The 27,023-nt window shown below is 33.4% G+C and overlaps 2 protein-coding genes across 2 annotated transcripts in view; one reads left to right on the top strand and one right to left on the bottom strand.

The window, feature by feature from the left end:
* Positions 1-23,784, bottom strand: part of LOC136031954 (uncharacterized) — a 28,051-nt gene extending 4,267 nt beyond the window's left edge. Inside the window, exons 1-3 of the mRNA XM_065711964.1 lie at positions 23,698-23,784; positions 14,627-14,809; positions 2,430-2,644 (exon numbers count right to left, since the gene is read on the bottom strand). Of these exons, the coding sequence (XP_065568036.1) occupies positions 2,430-2,644; positions 14,627-14,809; positions 23,698-23,734 (435 nt within the window). The 5' untranslated portion in view covers positions 23,735-23,784. The remainder of the gene's footprint in view (positions 1-2,429; positions 2,645-14,626; positions 14,810-23,697) is intronic.
* The window catches only part of LOC136031952 (adenosine deaminase-like), a 233,178-nt gene that overhangs the window by 105,811 nt on the left and 100,344 nt on the right, over positions 1-27,023 (top strand). The gene's annotated exons all lie outside the window — the stretch shown is intronic.

Below are 27,023 nucleotides of genomic sequence, written 5' to 3'. Positions count from 1 at the left end.
TGGATTGACACGAGAAAAGTGTATTATAACTGAGTACAAGGATGTCTACAGACACTGATACCTACATTAAGGCCGGTACCTACAGAGACATTGGCAAAGACAAGGAAGCCATATAAGAAGATAATTCAGACGTATACACAAAACCAGGGGTGTCTTTTGGGGTCCAAAGGAGGAAGTTGGTACGCCAAAAATTTGGAAAAAAAGCATTATATAGCCCTAACACGTACGCAGGGGTGGGTCCTTTGCTCCCCCCCCCCCCCCGAAATTTTGTGAAATGTTTAATTTCCTCATGGTTTCTTGGGATTTCTGGTAAAAGTAGGACATTAATTAAGAATCTAGATACATGAGTGAAGCCTTTTCTGGGGGATTTAACAGCATGCAATTACCCGGTCAAGTCACTGGCCAAGTATTAACCCATTTTCTGTCTAGATTTTTAACCTCTTTGAAGTAATTAGCAATTGTACTGTTTTTTTTTGTTGTTTTTTTTTGTAAAGAGACTTTGCTTTCCACAGCAAAATAGAATTATCCTTGATATTAGGGTGTTTATCCCCCCTTTTCAGGATAAAGTACAGCTTTTAACTGATCAATTTTGGAAACTATCATTTTTCATTAAAATTTACGTTTTTGAAATAGAAGAATTACCCCCCACAGAAGCCATATTGCACTGTTAACCCTAAAATTTCCCTTTCAGTGGGATATAATAGATTAATTACTGGTTCTAAATCGCTATGAACATAACCTGAGCCTAAAACGTACTTTTTAGGCTCCAGCCTTCTTTCCCTTATCTGCTACAATACTACAGATTAAAGTTAATCTTTATTTTCCGATATACGTGCTTTTTGTATTACTAAATAAAAAAACTGCTATCTGCTGTTTCGAAGGTTTTGGGCCCTCCCCCGGAAAAAAATTCCTGTGTATGTGCCTGATATAGCCCATAGCACTTGGCTTCTTGAATATGAACCATTCTTGCCCCCCCCCGCAATAAAATGCTTAAGATACGCTCCTGCTCACAACTGTAGGCCTATATAGTAGACATACTGTCTTCTGATTTGTGTGAATATCTTGGTTGATTTTTTTTTAATTCTATAAAGTGTTTCTTTGTTTGATGTTCTCTTTTATGTATGTTTGTTTAAACTTTTTTCTTTTTTTTCCTTGTTTTCCCATTGATGAAGGCTTCTGGGATTTGAAACCGAAATATTCTGACTTGCATTGTTATGTATAAGAAAATTGATTTTTTTTTTAATTGTAAACGGAAAGACAATGGGATACAAGATATTATCAACAGAAACTTCAAGAGGAATAGCTTTCTCTTTCTCCTCCCCTGGACGGAGACTTTAACCGAAAAATTTGGCAGTAACTTAAAAATATTTTAGACCTCTGAGCACCGCTACCTGAAAATTTTGACGTAGATATAAGCCACGTGGGTTTAATGTGATAGCCGCGCTTTTTTTATGTGACAAAAACCAGAACTATAGGCAAAGCTTAGCGATCACAAGTAGTTCAATCTACCCTGAAGGCTTAAATAAACAAATAATTTAAAAGGGTCTTACATCGCAATAAACTTACGCTTAAATCAAATTAAGATTTTGAAATTTAAAGCAAATGTTTTGATGACAAGGGATAAATTATAACTGAAATATAATCTTCGTAAATAGTATATTTTTTTTCAAAATGCACACTTCCAGTAACAGTTGACAAAAAGTGATGCTTCTCCCTGAATTGAGCTCTTTTATTAGTTGGTAAGAAAGTTTTGGCCTGATGTAACTGGAGCTCATTTCCAAACTACAAATTAAAGTGATTTTATGCCTTTATAATGCTTTTATGCTGTGCTCAATGATTTTATACGTAGAATTTATTATATGTATCTATTCTTCAGAAGAAACCTCGAAATTTTGACAAGGTTGAAAAGGTAAACTTTTCCTGTTACTTACATCAAACAAAACTTATGTGATCAAATTTTGTTATTGTTATTTTCTTTTCTTGGGAGTTTGTAGACTCCTTGATCAAAATAAATAGCACATTTACTAAAGACATAGGGTGAAACATATTTATATAATTACAATTTATTTTTATACCTTTTGGTCACATTATTGCATAAATGATATTGTATTATATGGATATATAATAATACTATAATAATAGTATAATAATAATATATAAGTATAATCCCAATATGTTCCATATAATCTCCATATATCTATCACAGATATATATGTGTATCAACAATATATGTGTGTGGAGTCCCTCTATGATATGGAGCGACTTGGGGCTCACTCCCCTGAAATACTACTGTTTTTCAGATCATTTTGAGCATAATCGTATATTGTTTACATAAATTTACTTAAAATAAATCTAAGACAAAAAACTTTAGTTTTTATTGAAGTATTTGTGAAACCTAAATGAGACATATATGGTGTTTCTTAATATACCTGACATCCAGCTGATTGGTCGGCGTAAAAACCTGGTAGTCGATTTCCACAAGAAAAAGTGACCTGAGGTATAGTTAGAAAGACTGGAAAAGGAGCGTCTGAAATCTTTCTACCGGATATAACAGCATCGCTATCCAAGCGTTGAAATCTCTGAAGCTGTTCTGTACTGCTAGTTGCAAAATACTTTGGGAGGACATTAACTTGTTGCAACTGATCTGTAAACATCATTTTAAATAGTTTTGACTCAAGAAGAAAAAACGCTAAGAACATCAGTATCAAAATAGTAACCTAAATTAAAAAATAAAACAGAGCTTTGATAAAAGTAGTTAGAGCAAAAGAATAAAAATTTTATGCTAATTCAGAACAAATGAAGTTCGGTAAGTTTAATATTACCCATCAAAATTAGCGGGCCTGAAAAAATTTACCTAGTTTTTTCTAAAGGGGAAAAACAGCACCAAACAGTCAAGCCATATTAATCAAAACCACACAATCAGATTGAGCCAATCAGGAAACCCTACTGTAGAGGTTTCAAGCTCCTTTATACAAAATGAGGAGCTTTGCATTTTCTTTTTTTTTTGCCAAAAGTGAGATCATACGTGTTTTTTTGTTGTTTTTTCGTTTTTCTTTTAATTTTATTTCCCCAGGGGTTATCACATCCATCCACTAATCCTAAAAGATCGGTAAGAGACTTTTTTGATCAAAAATCAAAAGTTCTAGCCTCCTTTTTAAGTAGCCAAAAAGATTGTAGGACAGCACCAAACAAATACAAAGTAGAAACAATAGGGAAAATCTTTTCAAGACAGTGGAAATCAGTTCAATGATTATTTCGGCCCTATGTCCAAGGATTTTATAATCCTATTATAAAAAGAAGCTATATACCTAACACGCCACTCCACACACATCCTACATACCACTCTATTGTACAGATAGAGACATGCAAATACTACACGAAGACCACTACAAATACAACACAGACAAGGATTATCTGTAGACCACAGAGAGAACACGTACAAAGATTATTTGCAGTAAAATGGGTTATATCATCCCCCCGTGTAAAATTTCCCCTGGAAAACTCAGCCCTAAAAACTTCCGTCCCTAAAGAAAATCTTCATCCTAGTAAATCTTCAAGCAGAAAATACCCCCCCCCCCCCCACAAAAAATTTCTGTATGCTTCCCAGTTACAAATACTCTACGTAAAAATAGGTGAAGTCGGTAACTTACAGCCGTGTTCCCAGGGTTAATAGGGGATTATCCTTTCGCCAAAAGTACGGTTATTGAACTTTTGAATTAAGCTGAACTAAATGGTTATCTAAAAATTATGATTGGAAGACAAGGAGAAAAAAAGGGCGTGACGGGGGGGGGCTTACTGTCCTACAATAATAGCGATGAATACCACACTGCCTTTCCATAACAAACAAATACAAAGTAGAAACAATAGGGAAAATCTTTTCAAGACATTGGAAATCAGTTCTGTGAATATTTCGGCCTTATGTCCAAGGGCCGTCTTCAGCACAATACGAGAACAAGAGAGAAAATAAGTATATATAAACAAACTTACATTAAATTGTGAGAATTAAAACTAAATAATATTTTCTAAAAACTTTTTTAAAAACAGCCCTAGCATCCTTACTTCAACGAAGTTCAACCAGGACTGACAAAAAGAATGAAGTGAGAATATAAATTCATTCAAACTAATGATAACAAAGTGATTAAGTGCAATTTCTCAGAGCCAACCTTACTTTTTTAGCAGCCTGTCTCAAAGGCCTTTTCGTAGCTGGTTCAATACTATTATAAATCGGTTTAGTAAAATATTTTGTTAGATCATTTTTAATTAAATTTGAGTATAAAGAATCTAGTGAGTATTCCCCTAAGTCCCTGTTCAAAGAAATATTATTATTTATTTTGAGATTAATTTCGATTGATTTTCGAACCACCTGTTTTATCCCCAAATCATTACTGATGAGTGAAGATTTTCAAAAAGTTTCATGTGGGACGGATTATTAAATATATGCCAACCTAAAGCAGAATCAAAGGAGTTGTTAGAACTATTTGAAATTAATGCCTTGTCTATGTCTTTTTTATGCTGTTGTAACCGTTTTTCTAGATTCTAATGGGTCCTGACGACATAGTAATTTCCACAATCAGAGGGTATTTGATAGACCCTTCTTTGGCGAGTAACTGGGGTCTTATCTTTACAGGAGTTTAAGAAATTAATGATTTTAAAATTATTAGTAAAAAATACGTACAGATTATTCTTTGTGCAAATATTTTGTAATATTTGTTAAATATGATTTATTGTGTAAAACATATTTGCACAAAAAATAATCTGTACGTAGTTTTTGATTGAAATTTTTTGAAATTTTGATTGAATTCCCCCCCCCCCCACAAGTAAAAAGAGCAGTTGTAACTTCCCTCATTGATTGTGCCCTGAATATTTTGCTCCGATCCGTATATAAATACAGAAATAAACTCTATCAGAGATATTCTTTTTGGTAATGGATACCCCATTCCTTTTGTCAATAAAATAATTAACCGTAGAATAAAAAGACATTCTTGTAAAATCAAAGAAGATATTTCACAATGTGAGGCTACTGATAAGCCCTCAAATATTGTCTATCCTCCGTAAGTCCCAAAAATCACAACAAAATTAAAAAATATTTGCACAAAAAAAATCTGTACGTAGTTTTTATTAATAATTTTAAAATCAATAATTTTTTACATTCCGGTAAAGATAAGACCCCAGTTACTACCCAAAGAGGGGTCTAGAGGGGACTACGTGACTTTACCGGAACAAATGCACCACCCGTGTAGCACTACTTCTTCTTTAATTTTGAAGCTTAATATACAAATTTTCTTTTTCGCGAAATCCCCCCTCCCCAAATAGAAAGTTACCCCTCTCCCGAAAAATTTCCCCACGAAATAATCTCCTGGTGATAATTCCCCCATGGAATATTTATCCCGGTGATAGTCTTCTCACGAAGAATTTTTCCATACATCGGACAATTGCCCAGAAAATTCTTACTTCGCTGAAAATTTCCATTGCACATTTCGCGAAAATCCCCCCTCCCCAAAAAGAAAGTTACCCCTCCCCCACAAAATTCCCCCGCGAAGATAATCTCCTGGTGATAATTCCCTCGTGGAGCATTTATCTCGGTGATAGTTCCCCCATGAAGAATTTTTCCTGTGGATAATGCCACCTTTCATTGGACAATTGCCAAGATAATTCTAACCCAACTAAAAATTTCCACCAAAGAGTTCCCCCATAACACCCTCAAATATAAAATAGAGTTGCCATGAGAAAGTAAAACAAATAAAACCAATTTTATATTGGAATTCTGGCAAATTTCCCCTCGTGTAAAATTTCATCTGGAAAGTTCACCCCCGAAAACTTTCCTCCTGGCGAAAAATGTTCTGTAGAAAATACCCTTCCCCAACAGAAAATCTCCCTGAAAAATATCTATATAGTTTCCAATAGCCCATACTATATATAAATAATGGGCATGGCCCATACCTTGCAGCTCTTTACCTGGGAGCTGCTGGGGTCAAGTCATAATCGAAGACAAAAATAGTAGATCTTATGACTATGCTGAACAAAAGGGATATCTCCAAATTTTGATCGGAAACCTTGGGGAAAAAGAGGCGTGGGAGGGGGACTAGCTATCCTACAATATTTTTGGGCATTTAAAAAGGGCACTATGACTTTTAATTTCTGATGAAACAAGCCCTCTACTGATGTTCTAGGACCCCTGGTTTGACTCGATCCCACCTGGAAAAAAAAAAAAAACAGAAAAGAAATAATCAAGTATCCGTGATATTTCTTCTGGTAAATAATGCAAAATTCTCATTTTCGTATATAGGAGCATGAAACCTCTAAGGTGAGGTTTTCTGACATGCTAAATCTGATTATGCAATTTTCGCTAACATCGCTTGATGTTTTGGTAGTGGTTTCTCCCTTTTTCCATAACTGGGTAAAATTTTCTTAAATCTTATCTTATGATAAGTTATAAGTCCTAGGCTTATAGTTTATGATGGGTAAGTTTAAACTTGAAATTTATGAAATTTATATATGTTTTAATAAGCATCAAAATTTTATTCTTTTGGTGTATATATATATATATATATATATATATATATATATATATATATATATATATATATATATATATATATATATATATATATATATATATATATATATATATATATATATATATATATATATATATATATATATATATATATATATATATATATATATATATATATATATATATATATATATATATATATATATATATATATATATATATTGTTATCAAGACTTTGTTTTATGAAGTTTCGGTTACTATTGAGGTGCATCGCTCCCTACCCATAGTTTTTACCACAAACTGTTTGAAAAAGGTTGGGTTTTCACTTGAAATCTATTGATAAAAATAACTTTTGTAGTGGAATGTATGATGTCTATAATAAGAAAAAGAGTCTATTCAAGGTCATTGAATGCATAATAAGTCCCATGATTCGGCTAATAATCTTCATTTTGGTACATAAATCATTTCTCAAAATTGCTTTAGAGTGGATATCGTAATCGCTATTTTAAAATGCCGTATCACGATCCAAACATATTTAGCCAGTTAAGAGGTTCAATCTCCAATACAAATGTCTTTTGTTAATTCGTGATTAGGAAATAAAAAAGTTTTTAATATTCAATGTTCTATTGTCTTACATTTAGCTCACAATTGACGACTCATAATTGTTACAGACTCATAATTGTTACAGACAAAAACATTCTCCCAAAAGAAAAGACGTTACTCGGCGTTTTTTTTTTTTTTTTTTTTTTTTTTTTTTTTTTTTTTTTTTTTTTTTTTTTTTTTTTTTTTTTTTTTTTTACGACACTTAGATTCTTAGAGTTATCTATTTTGCAAGGGTCAAAGACCCAAGCCAAGGGGTTTTTGACGGACAAAGTGGTCTAGTTTACATAACTAGAAACTTGAAATTTCTGCAGATATTCGGAGATACAGGAGAATACTGCACATAAAAAAGGATGTATCTATACTAACTCAGTAATACGTTTTGTACACTATAGTTTCATTTTCTTAAAAATCAATGATGCATTATGAGACGCCTTTATCTAAAACACAGTAAACTGAATAACAAACTATTTTACACACAATATGATTTAGTCCTCTCTGTGCAAAAATATAGAAATTCCAGTAGTGGCTTAAAATTTAAATCGCACAATCTGTTCAAAACAAGCAATACACATACTTTTGAATATGAAGATTATAAAGAATTCGGCAGGATAAAAAAAGATCTACAACCTTAAAAAGGAGTTTAATTCAATGCAAAAAGTAAAAATTCTGTCAGACATTTCTTCGATTGAGCATCATTGTAACCATTGCTCTTCTTTTACAGTTCATCAAAGATTTAACGAGTGTACTTTCTCGGTTCATCCTAACAAAAATAAGAATGTTGTCTCAACTGAAGCGACAATTTCCAACTAGACTATTTAAGTGGAGCTTAAAATGTGTTGAAAATGACCACGGAACGAACAATTTTCGAGGGCCAAAGGGAGGCTAGGCACAGAGCCATTCCTCCAAGATATGACAGTGAGGGACCTGTGCCATGGTCGACTCGAAACAGATCTGAGGGACCTTTTGAGCACTATTCTCATGCATATTTTTCCTAATGAAGGGAGGACAGAGCTTTCACTTTTGTCTGAATATTCACCGTATTCATCTTAAATACTTATCAGGGAAGATTTTAAAGTGATGCCATAAAAATACACTTTCAATATTTTAGATAATCTCCCCTTTCTCAGTTAAAAAAAACAAAATCCGCTAGCCTCCACTTAAGCAGCTGATTCAAAACTATACAATATACTGCAACTGCTAGTTTTATTATACTACTGGTTTATTTTAACGGTTTTTGTTTATGGAACGAATATATGTATAGAAAGAAGTATTACGCCGTATACTAGTAGAGCCTCTGAAACTGGGAGGCAAATAAATAGCATTGCAATAATTTTAATATAACCGACAATCTCATAATGTTTACTCAATAACTCTAAGCCCTATTTGGATCAAAACTATCATTTACAAAGTCGGGAACACGTGTATTATATACTTGCCAAGGCTCTGATGGATACAGAGAATAGTGTCGAGTTTCTCGTCTTTGCGGCTCATCAAACAGTTCGTGGTAACGAACTGTAGTAAGGAGAGACCCGGCTCAATAGTAACCGAAATTCTAAAAAATTGAATTTTGATATCAATAGCTACATCAAAAGAATCGCATTTTAATGCTGATTTTAAATATATAAGTTTCATCAAGTTTAGTCTTACCCATCAAAAGTTACGAGCCTGAGAAAATTTTCCTTATTTAAGAAAATAGGGGGAAACACCCCCCTAAAAGTCATAGAATCTTAACGAAAATAAAACCATCAGATTCAGAGTATCAGAGAACCCTACTGCAGAAGTTTCAAGCTCATATCTACAAAAATGTGGAATTTTGTATTTTTTGCCAGAAGACAAATCACGGGTGCGTGTTTATTTGTTTGTTTTTGTTTTTTTTTTCTTCTCCCCAGGGGTCATCGTATCGACCAAGTGGTCCTAGAATGTCGCAAGAGCGCTCATTCTAACGGAAATGAAAAGTTCTAGTGCCCTTTTTAAGTGACCAAAAAAATTGGAGGGCATCTAGGCCCCCTAGATGCCCCCTATTTTTTTTTCCCAAAGTCAACGAATCAAAATTTTGAGATAGCCATTTTGTTCAGCATAGTCGAAAACCATAATAAATATGTATTTGGGGATGATTTACTCCCCCACAATCCCTGGGGGAGGGGCTGCAAGTTACAAACTTTGACCAGTGTTTACATATAGTAATGGTTATTGGGAAGTGTACAGACGTTTTCAGGGGTATTTTATTTTGTTTGGGGGGTGGGGCTGAGGGGAGGGGGCTATGTTGGAGGATCTTTCCTTGGAGGAATCTGTCATGGGGGAAGAAAAATTCAAGGAAAAGGGCGCATAATTTTCTAGCATTACTATAAGAAAACAATGAAAAATAAACATGAAAACGTTTTTTCAAATGAAAGGAAGGAGTAGCATTGAAACTTAAAACGAACAGAGATTATTACGCATATGAAGGGTTCTAAAAATACTTTAGCATAAAGAGCGAGGTATTTAGGAGGAGATAAATACCTCGCTCTTTATGCTAAAGTATTTTTAGTAACTTCAACTATTTATTCTACGGCCTTTCTGATTCAGGGGTCATTCTTAAAGAATTGGGACAAAACTTAAAATTTAATGTAAAGAGCGAGGTATTAACGAGGATACAAACCCCCTTGTATACATAATAAAAATATAAGGTTATGAAAGTTTGTTACGTAAGTTGCTAATTTATAAGTTACGTATATTTTTTACTAATAAAAACGTCCGTTAAAAATTAAAAGTTCTAGTTGCCTTTTTAAGCAACCGAAAAATTGGAGGGCAACTAGGCCTCCTTCTCCACCCCTTATTTCTCAAAATTGTCTGATCAAAACTAAGAGAAAGCCATTTAGCCAAAAAAAGAATTAATATACAAATTTCATTTTCATAATTTATTTGCGGAGAGCCAAAACCAAACATGCATTAATTCAAAAACGTTCAGAAATTAAATAAAAAAAAACTAATTTTTTTTAGCTGAAAGTAAGGAGCGACATTAAAACTTAAAACGAACAGAAATTACTCCGTATATAAAATAGGTTGTCCCCTCTGCAATCCCTCGCTCTTTACGCTAAAGTTTGACTCTTTGCCACAATTCTAATTTTTGAAACAATTAAAAGCTTTAGCGTAAAGAGCGAGGGATTGCAGAGGGGACAACCCATTTTATATACGGAGTAATTTCTGTTCGTTTTAAGTTTTAATGTCGCTCCTTACTTTCAGCTAAAAAAATTAGTTTTTTTTTTATTTAATTATGTCTCTAGCGCTTTCGATTCTAATGTCCATTCTCATTTGCTGTATAGTGCGCAGGTCTCAATCGTTCAGTTGTGCGGGTATTTAAAAATCTGTTCACGAGATTATGTGTTGTTTTGAAAGTACCTAATCGTCATGGTTATGTAATAAGTAAAGCCTTTAATTTGAGTTTGGAAAGGAATCCACCAGGATGGGGTAGCTTCGCCACCATTGTATAATAATAGTGTGGTTGCACCCCAGAAAAGGCTAGAATTAGTATTATTTTTAAAGGTTTGGACCTTTCCATTCTCAATTACGCTTACGACACCCGGAATTTAAGTAGATCTGTATCGTCTGTGGAGGAAAATTTTTCCGTGCTTAGTAGGGAATATGCCGAAATTGGTCTCGATTTTAATGCTTCAAAGAGCGATGTCCTCTCTTTGGCGAATCTGTCGGTGATATGGATGCGTACAGTTAGGAAATCAGAGTGTCCAGTTATCTGAGTGTTAGTGTTCAGTTATAGGGGGTTCGCCCCAGGACAATACCTCACTCTTTACGCTAAAGCTTTTTTAGTACAATCAAAAGAACAATTTATTTTAATTAAATGGTTTTTGTGATTCAGGGGTCATTCTTAAAGAATTGGAACAAAATTTGAACTTTAGCGTAAAGAGCGAGGTGTTGGCTAAGGGTCGAACCCCCTCATATACTTAGTAATTTCTGTTCGTTTTAAGTTTTAATGTTGCTCCTTTCTTTCAGTTGAAAAACTTGTTTCTTTTTATTTAATTCATCATAAAAAGCAGGCTCTTTTATTGAGTTATTTAACACTTGTACTTGTAGCCTACTCAGGGGCGGATCTAGAGCAAAATCTAGTAGCAAATCAGATATTCCTAATAAACTATAAAGTTGTTAAGCTCCAATCTACAGAAATTAGGCAAGTTACATTTTCTTTGAAGAAATATAGCGGATGCATGTTTATTTTCCATGACTCATTGCATCGAGCAAACAGTCATGGAAAGTAGGGGGACAGCTCAATCGAACGGGGATTAAATGGTATAGTACCCTTTTTAAATAGCCAAAAAATAACACCGGAGGTAAGTGGCATTTCCTTTAATTTCAGGGTGAGAAATTACTATTTTACTCCAAAAAGGGCAGAGTTGCAATTGATAAAAAATTCTGAGATAGAACATCCAAAAATTTTCATAAAATTTTCAGAATTTTCTGTGCATTTGGCTTCCTGGTTTCTTTATCCCCACATGACGGCGTATTCATTCTTAAAGAATCACATAGTTCCTACAAAACAAACGGTTAGCATAGACATTAATTTAAGCCTTCATTTGACAAGCTGATTCATATGATGTTTGATAAAATTATGTATAGTCATATATAATTGCGCATCAGCTACTATGATGAGTCATTATATCCGGTGAGTCATTATGTGTATTTGGGTGGGAGGGGGCCTGATACTTCAAATAGTATGTTTTGAAGCCCAAACATTTTAGCTCTCCGTTGGCCTTCAGAAAAATATAAAAGAGGGTTCGGAGGGGTTGGGGTGTATGAACTAATCGTTAGTCAAATATAATTACTGTATATGCAACAACGAAATCAATTAATCATGCTGATTCTTAATGTGCAATGCATTAAATAATAATTCAAATCTCTTAGCATATGCAAATTTACTGAATTTTGAAAATAGGAGTGAAATTCGCCAAAATTACAATCTTGATACATATTAAGCCGAGAATTCAGTATATTTTGCTGCTTAAAAGGGAAACTAGTTAACTTCCATTCAAATGCGTTTTCTCGTAATTTTTGGGAAAAACAAGGAACAAAAATAATAACACGCGCCATTAATCATTAATTCTCTTGAAAAATGTAACATTTCGCATTTTTATCGGATGCCGGTTCAAACCTCCTGAATAAAGTTCTCTGATATACTGAATTCAGTGGTTAATTTTCATAAAGATCACTCAGCTTTAGGACGTATTTTTCCCCTTTTTCAAAAATCAGAAAGATTATCTCAGTTTCTTAGCTTTTGCTGGGTAACTTTAAATAGTGTCTATTTTAAATATTTCGATTCACCATAAAAAGGCAATTCTGTGTACATATACATCGCTACCAAAACCATTTTCCACAGTTTTGTTACTATTATGACGAGTTATTTCTTAGTTACAGTTGGTTACCACGCATTGTTAGAAATCTACAAGAAATCTAATAGAGGAGGAATTTTCAGATAATGTCTACCAGAAATTACATCACATGACTCACAGATGATCACATGTGATACAGGTGAATCACATATATCACATGTGTGCTCTGAAAGCCTAGAGCACACAGCGTATGCGGCAAGAAGCTGGTAAAGGCGGCTTTTGATGCTTATATATATTAAATTAAAAAAAAAACAAGTTTTTTAAATGAAAGTAAGGAGCGACATTAAAACTTAAAACGAACAGAAATTAATCCGTATATGAAAGGGGCTTTTCCTTCTCAACGTCCTACTCTTTACGCTAAAGTTTGACTCTTTCTCTTAACTCTACATTTTAAAACAGTAAAAAAAACTTTAGCGTAAAGAGCGGGGCGTTGAGAAGGAAAAGCCCCTTTCATATACGGAGTAATTTCTGTTCGTTTTAAGTTTTAATGTCGCTCCTTACTTTAATTTAAAAAACTTATTTTTTTTATTTAATTTCTGAACGTTTTTGAATCAGTGCATGTTTTGATTTTGTCTCTCCGCAAAGGAATAATTAAAACGAAATTTGTATATTTATTTTTTTTGGCTAAATGGCTTTCTTATAATTTTGATCGAATGATTTTGAGAGAAAAAGAGCGGGGGAGGAAGCCTAGTTGCCCTCCGATTTTCGGTTAATTAAAAAGGCAACTAGAACTTTTAATTTTTTACGAATCTTTTTATAAGTAAAAGATATACGTAACTTATAAATTAGCTTACGTAAAGAACTTTTGTGTTTTTATGTTTTTATTACATATATGAGGGGGTTCGCCCCCTCGTCAGTACCTCGCTCTTTACACTAAAGCTTAAATTTTGTCCCAATTCATTAAGAATGACCCCTGAATCACAAAAGCTGTAGAATAAATAGTTGAAATTGCTAAAAATAATCTAGCTTAAAGAGCGAGGTATTAGGAGGAGGTGAGCCCCTCATATGGGTAATAATTTCTGTTCATTTTAAGTTTTGATGCTGCTGCTTACTTCCAGATAAAAAAAAAACATTTTCATTTTTTTTTAAGTAATGCTAGTAAATCCTGCGCTCCCTTCATGGAAAATTTCTTCCCCCATGACAAATTCCTCGATGGAAAGTTCCCCCGGCATATCCCCTTCTTCTCAACCCCTGCCTCCAACCATAAAATCCTCCTGAAAACGCCTGTACACTTTCCAACAACCATTACTATATGTAAGCACTGGTCAAAGTTTTGAACTTGTAACCCCTCCCACGGGGACTGTGGGGGAGTAAGTCGTCCCCAAAGACATAGTTATAAGGCTTTTCGACTACGTTGAATAAAATGGCTATCTCAGAATTTTGATCCGTTGACTTTGGGAAAATAATTAGCGTGGGAGGGGGCCTAGGTGCCCTCCAATTTTTTTGGTCGCTTAGAAAAGGCACTAGAACTTTTCATTTCCGTTAGAATGAGCCCTCTTGCAACATTCTAGGGCAACTGGGTCGATACGATCACCCCTGGGAAAAAAAAAATATTTTGCCTTCTGACAAAAAATATGAAATTCCACATTTTTGTAGATAGGAGCTTGAAACTTCTACAGTAGGGTTCTCTGATACGCTGATTCTGATGGTGTGATTTTTGTTAAGATTCTATGACTTTTAGGGGGCGTTTCCCCCTATTTTCTAAAATAGCTCAAATTTTCTCAGGCTCGTAACTTTTGATGGGTAAGACTAAACTTGATGAAACTTATATATTTAAAATCAGCATTAAAATGCTATTCTTTTGATGTAGCTATTGGTGCCAAAATTCCATTTTTTAGACTTTTGGTTACTATTGAGCCGGGTCGCTCCTTGCTACAGTTCGTTACCACGAACTATATATATATATATATATATATATATATATATATATATATATATATATATATATATATATATATATATATATATATATATATATATATATATATATATATATATATATATATATATGTACATATATATATATATTAAAACATATATGTTGGTAGCATAAATTTCAATAACTATGATTGAAATCTAGTAGAAAAGAGAATCAATCGAAAGATTGCGTGAAAAGGTCTAAAACTACCTGCGTCTGTCCCAGTCTCGTCTGATTCTTCGGCTTTATTTCCAAGATTTCGAGCGAAAGATCGTCTTACTGAATAAGGGGAAACACGGAAATGTTTTTCTTGTCTTCTTAATTTTTGTTCTTCCGTTAATGGTTGGACCCGTGGAATGTCAAAAGTCTGAGATAGCACGGTTGCTGAACAGCCTATAAAATGCCAAAAGATGGTTTATTATTTTTGTATAATATTGATCTTTGGCACTAACCCTCTCCCCTTATCTCCTCCTCCTGTATGGCCTTTCATCGATTAATGAAGGTAAATATATGTATAGAGTGGCCATATAAAATCGAAATAAATTTCCTGGAAAGACTGTTTTTAACTTCTAAATTTAACGAAAAAGACATTGCTGCATTATTGGTGGATATCTGCTAAACTAAATTTATTTTTGATAGATCCATTTCAAAAAAAAGACATCAATTGCGATGAAGTCTATAAAACGTAAACTCCTCAAACCTTGTTGAATAATCAGAAAATGTTGTGGTTTTGGACAGTCGAGCAGTTAATACAAGGTCAGATAGTGTGCCATCTTTATTTTTTCTTGTTAGGCCCTTCAAACCTGAGTGACACTTGTAGCCAAAACTGTTTGCAATTTAAGCTACACGTGTATTTGAATGCTTACTTTTTTGGCCAGGTCGTCATAAATATATTATGAGAAGAATCTTGCATACTTGTAATTACCTGGTGTGTTCCCACGAAATTAGACGATAATTTATGTCTGCAAATAGAGGATTTAGCAAAGGTCAAGGTCACTGAGTAGAACATGGCCAGTATTTCAGTTGCAAATTACCGTGTTTCTCATATGACATTAAATGAAAAAAAAAAAAGTTTTTTAACCGAAAGTAAGGAGCGACACTAAAACTTAAAACGAACAGAAATTATCCCGTATATGAAAGGGGCTCTCCCCTCTTCAATACCCCGCTCTTTACGGTTAATTTTTACTCCTTTTCCAAAATCTAATTTATAAAACAATAAAAGCTTCAGCGTAAAGAGCAGGGCAATGAGGAGGGGACAGCCCCTTTCATATATGGAATAATTTCTGTTCGTTTTAGGTTTTAATGTTGCACCTTACTATCGGTTAAAATACCTGTTTTTATTATTTAATGTCTGAATGTTTTTGAATTAATGCAGGTTTTGAATTAGGCTCACCGTACAAGAATAGTTAAAACGAAATTTGCGAATTAATTTTGCTTTTTTTTTAAACTAATTATCATATACTAACCTAAGTTTGATTTTTATTTCAGTTGTTCAAGAAAGACTCGCGAGTCAAAAAGGCTATTTAATTAGAATTATAACCTTTTTTAAAAGTTCGAAAAGAAGCTTTAGGGTAAGAGCGAGCTACTGAAGAGAGGTAACCCATCTCATGTACGTAATATTCCCTGTTCATTTTAAGTTTTAATGTTGCTTCTTAATTTCAGTTGAATAAACTTGTTTTTTATTTAATTACTGATCGTTTCTAAATAATGTCGGAAATCTAGATCCCCCTCCATGGAAGACCCCCTTCCCCCATGAGCAATTTCTCCATAGAAAGATTTTCCTACATAACTTAAATTAGCGATATTTGTGGAACTAATTTTGTAAGGCATAGTAACAAAATGGTCAACGAAGTCGAAACTTTTTTTTATGAAAATGAGAGTCACAAATTGAGTAATTTTCAAATGACTGAAATAAATGAAAGGAAAGAACTTTAAAAGATATGCGCAATTATTTATGTTCGTTTCAAGTTTTAATGTTTATCCTTGCTTTCAGTTGGAAAAAACTTGTTTTTTTTTTATTTAATAGCAACCACAAGCCGAAGAGATACAATATCTTTGATTTATTATCACATAAAAATCATAGTTATGAAGCTGCTTAAGGTAAAATTAAATGCTAAGATTGGCCTGAAAATAACGCAAATAAGCTACTGCTTATATCGGCCATTATTTTACAAAATTCAAACTTTAGACTAAAGAGCGAGTTATTGACAAGGTGGCGAACTTCGTCATATACGTAATATGAGGGGATTTGCCCACTCGTCATTACTTCACTCTTTACGCTAAAGTTCAAATTTTGTTCCAAACCTTAAGAATGACCCCTGAATCACAAAGGTCGATAATTAGAATAAATGGCTATTTTGGAATTACTAAAAACACTTTACCGTAAGCAGAGAAGTATTGACGAGGGGACGAAACCTCTCATATACGTGATAATTTCTGTTCGTTTTAGTTTTAATGTTACTCCTTACTTTCAGTTTGAAAAGCTTGTTTTTTTTTATTTAATTTCTGTTTGTTTTTTTTAATCGTGCTGGGTATACATCACTCCCATGTGATAATTCACAGAAATTATCTTACCACATGAAAAATCCCTCCATGTAAAGATGCTCTTACGTAAACCAATCCCCCCCGACCCCTTCCCCAGAAAAAATCCTTCCTAAAAGCATCTGTATACTTACTAATAACCAATGACATATGTAAACATTGGACAAAGCTCATAACTTGCTGCCCGTTCCCATGGACTGTGGGGGATTAGGCCGTACTCAAAGACATAATCATTAGATATTTTGACTATGCTGAACAAAATAGCCATCTCAGAATTTTTATTCGATGGCTTTGGGAAATGAGTGTGGGAGGGGGCCTAGTTTCCCTCCATTTTTTTGGTCATTTAAAAAGGGCGCTAGAAATTTTAATTTCCGTTCAAATAAGCCCTCTCGTGAAATTCTAGGACAAATGGGCTGATACGATCACCCCTGAGAAAAAAAAGAAGAAAAAAAAATAAACACGCATCCATGATCGTTCTTGTGGCAAAAAGAATACAAAACTCCACAATTGTGCAGATAGGAGCTTGAAATCTCTACAGTAAGGTTTTCTGATACACTGAATCTGATGGTATAATTTTCATTAAGACTCTATGACTTTTAAGGGGTATTTTCCCCTTCTTTCGAAAATAAGGCACATTTTCTCAGGCTTGTAGCTTTTAATGGGTGGGACTAAAGTTGATGAAGCATATAGATTTAAAATTAAACAGTTCGTGGTAACGAATCAAATAGTTTGTGGTAACGAACTTTAGTAAGGAGCGACCCGGCTCAATAGTAAACGAAACTCTAAACAACGGAATTTTGATAATAATAGATATATCAAAGGAATTGGATTTTTATGATAATTTTAAATATATAACTTTAATCAAATTTAGTCTTACTAGCCAAAAGTTACGAACCTGAGAAAATTTGCCTTATTTTAGAAAATAGGGGAATACACCCCCTAAAATTCATAGAATCTTAATGGAAATCATATCATCCCATTCAGCATATCAGAGAACCCTACTGTAGAAGTTTCAAACTCCTATCCATAAAAATGCGGAATTTCGTATTTTTTGCCAGAAGACCGATCACGGTTGCGTGTTTATTTGTTTTCTTTTTTTCCAGGGGTGATTGTATCGATCCAGTGATGCTAGAATGTCACGAGAGGGCTCATTCTAACGGAAATTAAAAGTTCTAGTGCCCTTTTTAAGTGACCCAAAAAAATTGGACGGCACCTAGGCCCCCTCCCACGCTCATTTTTCACCAAAGTCAGCGGGTCAAAATTTAGAGATAGCCATTTTGTTCAGCAAAGTCGAAAAACCTAACTACAATGTCATTAGGGACCACTTACTCCCTCACTCTCCAAGGGGGAGGGGCTGCAAGTTACAAAATTTGACCAGTGTTTAGGTCAGTATGGTTATTGGGAAGTGTACAGACGTTTTCAGGGGGATTTTTTTGGTTGGGAGGGGAGGTTGAGGGGAGGGGGTTACGTGGGGAGATCTTTCCATGGAGGAATTTGTCATTGGACTAGATAATTTCCACGGATGGAGCGAAGGATATTCTAGCACTATTTAAAACAAAAACAAAACAATTAAAAATAAATATGGAAAAGTTTTTTCAACTTAAATTAAGGGGCAGATAAAACTTAAAACGAACAGAAATTATTACGCATATGTGGGGCTCATGCCCTCCTAAATACCTCGCTCTTTACACTAAAGTATTTTTAGTAATTATAACTATTTATTTTACGGCCTTTGTGATTCAGGGGGTCATTCTTAAAGAATTGGGACAAAATTTAAGCTTCAGTGTAAAGAGCGAGGTATTTACAAGGGGGCAAACCCCCTCATATACGTAATGAAAATATACAAATATAGAAGTTCGTTATGTAAGTTAATTCGCAAGTTACGTATATTTTCTACAAATAATAACGTTCGTATAAAATTAAAAGTTCTAGTTGCCTTTTTAAGTAACCAAAAGATTGGATGGAAACTAGGCCTCCTCCCCCACAATTTTCTGAAAATTTTCCGATCAAAACTAAGAGAAAGCCATTTAGCCAAATACAATTAATATGCAAATTTCGTATTTAGTTATTCATGTGCGGACAGCCAAGATAAAAAAAAATATATTATTTAAAAAACGTTCAGAAATTAAATGAAAAAACAATTTTTTTTAACTGAAAATAAGGAGCAACATTAAAACGAACAGAAATTACTCTGTATATTAAAGGGCTTTTCCCTCCTCAACACCCCGCTCTTTACGCTAAAGTTTTTTACTGTTTTAAAAAGTAATGTTGAGAGAGAGAGTCAAACTTTAGCGTAAAGAGCGGGGTGTTGAGGAGGGAAAAGCCGTTTAATATACAGACTAATGTCTGTTCAGTTTAAGTTTTAATTTCGCTCCAGTTAAAAAAAAACTTGTTTTTTTCATTTAGTCAGTATAAAAAAAGATTCTTTTGGTGTAGCTATTGGTATCAAAATCTGTTTTTTAGAGTTCGGTTACTATTGAACCGGGTCGCTCCTTACTTACAGTTCTTTACCACGAACTGTTTGATTATTTGTAAATAATTTAGAAGTATTTTAGGGCACAGTTTTTCTTTCCAATTTTAAAAGAAGACCAAAAATAGAAAGTGAATCTTTAAGTAACAGCTAGTTACTTAAGTTGTGTTCTATATGCAGCAAAAGTGCTTTCGTCGCTCTCATAGTTCTATGAATTTTCCAATTACATTTTGTTTTACCTTCTCGTTCTTGTTTGAGTATTTGGAGACACTTATGCATAACCTCTATATATTTCCGCGCACTTTTCGATTTTGAAATTATAGTCAGGATTTTACTATCTATTTTTTTGTATGCAATGTAATAATACTATATTAGGCAAATAACAGAAATGCCTAAACTATTTACATACAATGCTACTAAACTCCTGTGTACAGTGTTTGTGTCTAGTGGCTTAATCAGAATTGAATTTTGGAGGTAATTCGGATCCCCGATTAAACAGTGTCAAGTTCCTTTTTTTTCATTTATGTTTTTTTTTTGTCATACCTCGTCACCAGGATCTGATTTTCAAGGATAGTGAAAGGTCTTTGACGTGACATCAATTAAAATGCAAGCGTTATAACATTAGCGACAAACACAAAGCAATTTGGCTCATTCAAATTTCCAGCTACCTCTTTCAGTCAGGGTTGCCATACGGTGACAAAAAATCACCAGATTTTAGTGATTTTCTGGTTGATTTAGTAATTTTCTTCAATAATACCCTCCCCCCTACTGACATTATATAGCTGGTTGGATTCAAACCTGTAAGCTTAATCATGTTGCGATTGGATTTTATCTAACAGAAAAAAAAACTAATTCTAAAATTTTTAGGTATTTTTATAGTTTGAATTAAAACATCAAAACTATTGCTCCTGCGCAGCAAGTATTTTTACAGTTTACATAATAACTTTGGCGATTCTGAACCGAACTTCAAAAATTTTCATTTTTTTTCATAAAAAGACATTGGTTACACTTATAAGGTAATGATGTTTTTCTAACAACAATATCTACTAAGCTTCAAACTTTTGGTTTTCTTCAGGTCTTTGAATTGCTTCAGTCCCTTTTTAAAATATAAACAAATAGTTCTACAACTACCAGTTTTTTCCTCTTAACGCTATTTAATATTTTTTCATACAGGCACGTACGCAGGAATTTTTTTTTGGGGGGGGGGCCAAAACCTTCGAAACAGCAGATATAAAATAGCACTTTTTTATTTAGTAACTAAATAAATGCAAAAAGTAGGTATATCGGAAAATACAGATTAGTATTAATCTGTAGTATTGTAGCGGATAAGGGGAAGAAGACTGAAGCCTCAAAAGTACGTTTTAGGCTCAGGTTATGTTCACAGCGATTTAGAACCAGTGATTGATCTATTATATCCCACTGAAAGGGAAATTCTAGGATTAATACTGCAATATGGGTGCTGTGGGGGGGGGGGTAGTTCTTCTATTGCGAAAACATTGATTTTAATGAAAAATGAGAGTTTCCAAAATTAATCCATTGAAAGCTGTACTCTGTCCCTCCTGAAAAGGGGGGATAGACGCCCTAATATCAAGGATAATTCTGTTTTGATGTGGAAAGCAAACTCTCTTTACAAAAAAAAAATAAATATATAATAACAGTACAATCACTAATTAGTTATAAGAGGGTAAAAAGTTAGACAGAAAATGGGTTAATAATTGGGCAGTGACTTTACCGGATAATTGCATGCTGTAAAATCAAACAGTTCGTGGTAACGAACTGTAGTAAGGAGCGATCCGGCTCAATAGTAACCAAAACTCTAAAAAATTGAATTTTTATATCAATAGCTACATCAAAAGAATCGCATTTTAATGCTGATTTTAAATATATAAGTTTTCATCAAGTTTAGTCTTACCCATCAAAAGTTACGAGCCTGAGAAAATTTGCCTAAATTAAGAAAATAGGGGGAAATACCCTCTAAAAGTCGTAGAATCTTAACGACAATGACACCATCAGATTCAGCGTATCAGAGAACCATACTGTAGAGGTTTCAAGCTCCTATCTACAAAAATGTGGAATTTTGTATTTTTTGCCAGAAGACAAATCACGGGTGCCTGTTTATTTGTTTGTTTGTTTTTTTGTTTTTTTTCCAGGGGTCATCGTATCGAGCAAGTGGTCCTAGAATGCCGCAAGAGGGCTCATTCTAACAGAAATCGAAAGTTCTAGAGCCCTTTTTAAGAGACCAAAAAAATTGGAGGGCATCTAGGCCCCTCCCACGCTCATTTTTTCCCAAAGTCAATGGATCAAAATTTTGAAATAGCCATTTTGTTCAACATAGTCGAAAACCATAATAACTATGTATTTGGGGACCATTTACTTCCCCACAATCCCTGTGGGAGGGGTGCAAGTTACAAACTTTGACCAGTGTTTACCTATATTAATGGTTATTGGGAAGTGTACAGACGTTTTCGGGGGTATTTTATTTTGTTTGTGGGGATGGGGCTGAGGGGAGGGGGCTATGTTGGAGGATCTTTCCTTGGAGGAATCTGTCATGGGGGAAGACAAATTCAAGGAAAAGGGCGCATGACTTTCTAGCATTACTATAAGAAAACAAGAAAAAATAAACATGAAAACGTTTTTTCAAATGAAAGGAAGGAGTAGCATTGAAACTTAAAACGAACAGAGATTATTACGCATATGAGGGGTTCTAAAAATACTTTAGCATAAAGAGCGAGGTATTTAGGAGGAGATAAATACCTCGCTCTTTATGCTAAAGTATTTTTAGTAATTTCAACTATTTATTCTACGGCCTTTCTGATTCAGGGGTCATTCTTAAAGAATTGGGACAAAACTTAAGATTTAGTGTAAAGAGTGAGGTATTAAAGAGGATACAAACCCCCTCGTATACATAATAGAAATATAAGATTATGAAAGTTTGATACGTAAGTTGCTAATTTATAAGTTACGTATATTTTTTACTAATAACAACGTCCGTTAAAAATTAAAGTTCTAGTTGCCTTTTTAAGCAACCGAAAAATTGGAGGGCAACTAGGCCTCCTTCTCCAACCCCTCATTTCTCAAAATTGTCTGATCAAAACTAAGAGAAAGCCATTTAGCCAAAAAAAAAGAATTAATATACAAATTTCATTTTAATAATTTATGTGCGGAGAGCCAAAACCAAACATGCATTAATTCAAAAACGTTCAGAAATTAAATAAAAAAACTAATTTTTTAGCTGAAAGTAAGGAGCGACATTAAAACTTAAAACGAACAGAAATTACTCCGTATATAAAATGGGTTGTCCCTCCGCAATCCCTCGCTCTTTACGCTAAAGTTTGACTCTTTGCCAAAATTCTACTTTTTAAAACAATTAAAAGCTTTAGCGTAAAGAGCGAGAGATTGGGAGAGGACAACCCATTTTATATACAGAATAATTTCTATTCATTTGAAGTTTTAATGTCGCTCCTTACTTTCAGCTAAAAAATTAGTTTTTTTATTTAATCCCAAAAAAGGGTTCACACATGTATCTAGATTCTTAAAAAATGCCCAACTTTTTCCAGAAATCCCAAGAAACCATTGGCAAATTAAAAATTTCACAAATTTTTTTGGGGGGAGGGCCGGGCCCGAAGGCCCTCCCCCCTGCGTATGTGCCAGTTTTCATACAAAGGTCTATTCAAAGATATTTGACTATTACTGCAAGTCCGATTTCTAACAACGATTTCTGCTAAGTTTCAAACATTTTTTTTTCTTTTTCAATGTTTTGAATTGCTATAATCCCTTGTCAAAATAAATGCAAATATTTTTGCAATTATCAGTTTTTTCCCTTTAAGCAATATAATATAAACTTCTCCATGCATGAAAATCGCCAATTTTTCCAATTAAGAGTGACAAGTTTGACAACGTCAATGCAATACTGATGTATATAAAAATAACGTCACTCGCATAAATAATTTTTTTCCAAAATTAAGGCTCTTAACGAATTTTTTTTTTAACTTCTAACCTATTTTTTAGGCCAGAATATACCAGGATGCCAGTTTTCCTGAAAAAATGTGGAGCCGTTTTCGAGAAAAAATATATACATAAATACATGCGTACACTATTATTGCTCACTTATAATAATAATAATAATATATATATATATATATATATATATATATATATATATATATATATATATATATATATATATATATATATATATATATATATATATATATATATAACGACCTAAAGATATAAATTCAAACTGGTCATTTTGGTATTTTTGACTTACAGATTATGAGACCGAAAAGAAATTGTATTCCATTCATTTTATGTTAGACGCTTAAAGAAAACAATCTGAACTGCATTTTATAATAAATTGCTTTTATATTAAAGATTTTTCCAGTTGCGTGTCTATCTTCCCCGAGAATCTAACCACTTTCCTTCTTATTTAGCAACTTGCATGTCAAAGAAAATCCTTTGAAAAGCTCAACAGGATGCAGTAAAACGATCGTTTCTGAAGGTTATGCTCAGTGATTTGTTTTAAAACAAGATAGTTCACAGGAATCCATGATTTTCGTTGATAGGGTAAGTCTTCAGGAAAAAGTCGTGTTAGTATCAGCCAAGAACCCTAACGTTGATAATTCTCTTTCAGGATTTTCCGCAAGGAAGATTTTCTAGTAATCAGACGAAAGACAGCAATTTTTCGTTGGGTTGATTGCAAGAGAAGAAGATTTTTTTTTTTTTCCTAATGCCATATATTATGGAAGAAGCGGTCTACAAGCTTTGCAGAAGGCTTATTCGATTTGAGATTGAAAGTTCTTGTGTCCTTATGAAGATCTAAATTGATTTCAGGGTAACCAGCTCCCCTCTTATGTATGTTATTGCTGCCTGTGTATCTTTTTAACGTACAAAAACGTCCTGTCAACAGAGAGATAAAAATTTGTTCAAAATAGTCAAAAGGTGTAATAAATATATCCTTGAGGATGACTTTGACACACATGACCCCTGAGATGAAGGTCTATGTTATGCAGGTTGACCACTTTTAAACAAAGGTTTTTAATGAAAAAGGGTTTGTGTTCGATCCTAGGTGTCCGAAGAGCTCGAAACTTCATAGATCGTTCTATGGGACAAAATAAAGGACAAAACTGTTTATTCCTGGTTATTTGTGATTCGAACGAGCTCTCACGGATCATCCGCTAAGCCATGATTCCCCATGTTTCCCATGAATAGACTCTGGAAACGACACGCAAACCCGAGAAAAATTTTTACGTTAAGAATCTTTACTTTTGAAGTTAGGATGTCTTGCATGTTACAAATTGTAAGAAATTCACAAAATGAAAACTTCAAAATCGAAAGAGCCACATAATTAAATTTGTTTCGGGAAAACTAATTTTAACTTCAGCTTTCAGAAGATGAGTACTGATCTATCTGCGTTAAAAAACCAATTTTATCTTGTCCATAAAAAAAATTTGCCTCTAGGATGTCAAAGAGATGAACGCGAAATGACAACTTTGAAATTATTTCTTAGTGTGTGGTTCGTTTTTGGATATAATAGAGTACATATTTTCTTGCTCATGTTTATTGGCGTTAAACGTTTAAAAAACCACAAACATCAAAATCAAGAAATTTTAAAAAAATGAAAAATCAGAACTTTTGCCTCTAAATCAGCACTTCTGCTATTATTCACAAACGAAATATGAGATATAAGGAAATTTTGCTCATTTTCCTATCAGTATTCAAAGTAATTTGATGTCTAATAAGTTAAGCTTTGAATCTAGGCCATTTTACTTAAAAAAAATATAGGAAATTTGCAAAATTATACCTTCAAAACAGAAGAAGTTACGGAAGGAATTTTATGTCTGAAAGACCAATGTCACCTCCAGTTCTGAGAAGATCAAGATCCATCTATCCGCGTTGAAAATATTCAATCTTGTATATGCAGAATTTACCTCAATCAGAGTTTCCTGTATTATTTAACAAAAATCTAAGAGAAATACGGAAATTTTGCTCACTTTTTCACTAAATAACAGGAAATTTATCAGTATTGAAACTTTTTTGAATTTTAAAACGTACCTTCGAAGCTAGGAGATTCTACTTGTAGAGAATGTAGAGAATTCGCAAAATTGGAACTACAAAATAGAAAAAAGTCACTGTACACAAGTTTTGTGGAAATCAATATCAGCTACAAATCAGATCAAGTTTATCAACTTGATCTGTTTATCAGAAATGGGAAAAAATTATGCGTCGTTTAGAAAAAAGATTCCCTCTACGATATCAAAAAGTTAATTCATCATGACAACTTTGGAAATTATTTCTAAGTGAACGAAGAAATCAATGTAAACAAAGTGTTCATCCGATCGCCAAGAGATTTAAGAAGCTGTTGAAAATACTTTTACAGAGGTTTTGGATATAAAATTAACACACAAACAAACAAATAGTATCCTCAAGATGGGTCATTTATACGCTCTGGAGCTTACACCCTAATTTGGGCACTAAAGATTCCCTATATTTGGGTCATTTACCTACTTACATAACCATGCTACAAGAGAGATAATACATCATTAGCATATTCCATCCGGCATCTCATTTTCAAATATCTGTCCAAACATGATTAACAAAAGAAAGTTGAAATATATGTTTTGATGATTTAATTCTATTAATAATTTTTTTTTTTGATTGAATGAAATCTGGTCTTATCACGCGCTTGGGTATACTAACCGGTGAACTTATATTCCCCAATGAATCAATTACCATGGCATTTTTTTTAGAGGGAACTTATAGTCATTCATTTACAACCTCCTAGAGGACCAATGCCCTCCACCAACTTTCTACCCCCTTTTGTTGTACTTAATTTTTAGGTACTTTAAATTTTATTAAAATTTTTAACTTCATCTTTTTTTTTAATTAGAAACTTTTAAAACTTTTTTTGTACATGTCTTAAAATGACATAAAATATACATAAACATAAACAAATCTACTTGTGATGTTTTCAAAATGCGAACTGAAGATGATATACATATGTTCGTCGTGATGTTGCCTATTAGAAAAATAATGTTTCTAGTAACTTTTTTTTCTTTTTGATTTAAAATTTTGAAAAGTATTGCTTAGTACTGGGGTATGAACAAAGTCAAAATTAATAAAGTCGTATGTATTTCACGCGATAATACAACAGTCCTATGCGGGAAATGAGCCAATAAAGCCTACTGGAAAGTATTGCTTGGTATTGGGGATATGCATAAAGTCGAAATTAAAAAAGTCGTATATATTTTAAGTAATGATACGACAGCCCTATGAGGAAAATCATACAATAAAAAATTTTGAAAAGTATTGCTTAGTATTGGGGATATTCATAAAGTCGAAATTAATAAATTCATATACATTTTAAGCGATGTTATGACAGCCACTTGAGGGAAATACTACAATAAAGCCTTTTGAAAAGTATTTTTTAGTATTGGGTATGCATAAAGCTGAAAAAGTTATATATGTTTTAAGCGATGATACAATAGCCCTACGAGGGAAATGAGAGAATAACGCCTTTTGAAAAGTAATGCTTAGTTCTGGGGATATGCATAAAGTCGAAATTAATAAAGTCCTAACAGCTTTAAGGGATAATAA

This window comes from Artemia franciscana, chromosome 10 (assembly GCF_032884065.1).
Source record: "Artemia franciscana chromosome 10, ASM3288406v1, whole genome shotgun sequence".
NCBI lineage: Eukaryota > Metazoa > Arthropoda > Branchiopoda > Anostraca > Artemiidae > Artemia > Artemia franciscana.
This window is presented reverse-complemented; position numbering and strand designations above follow the sequence as displayed.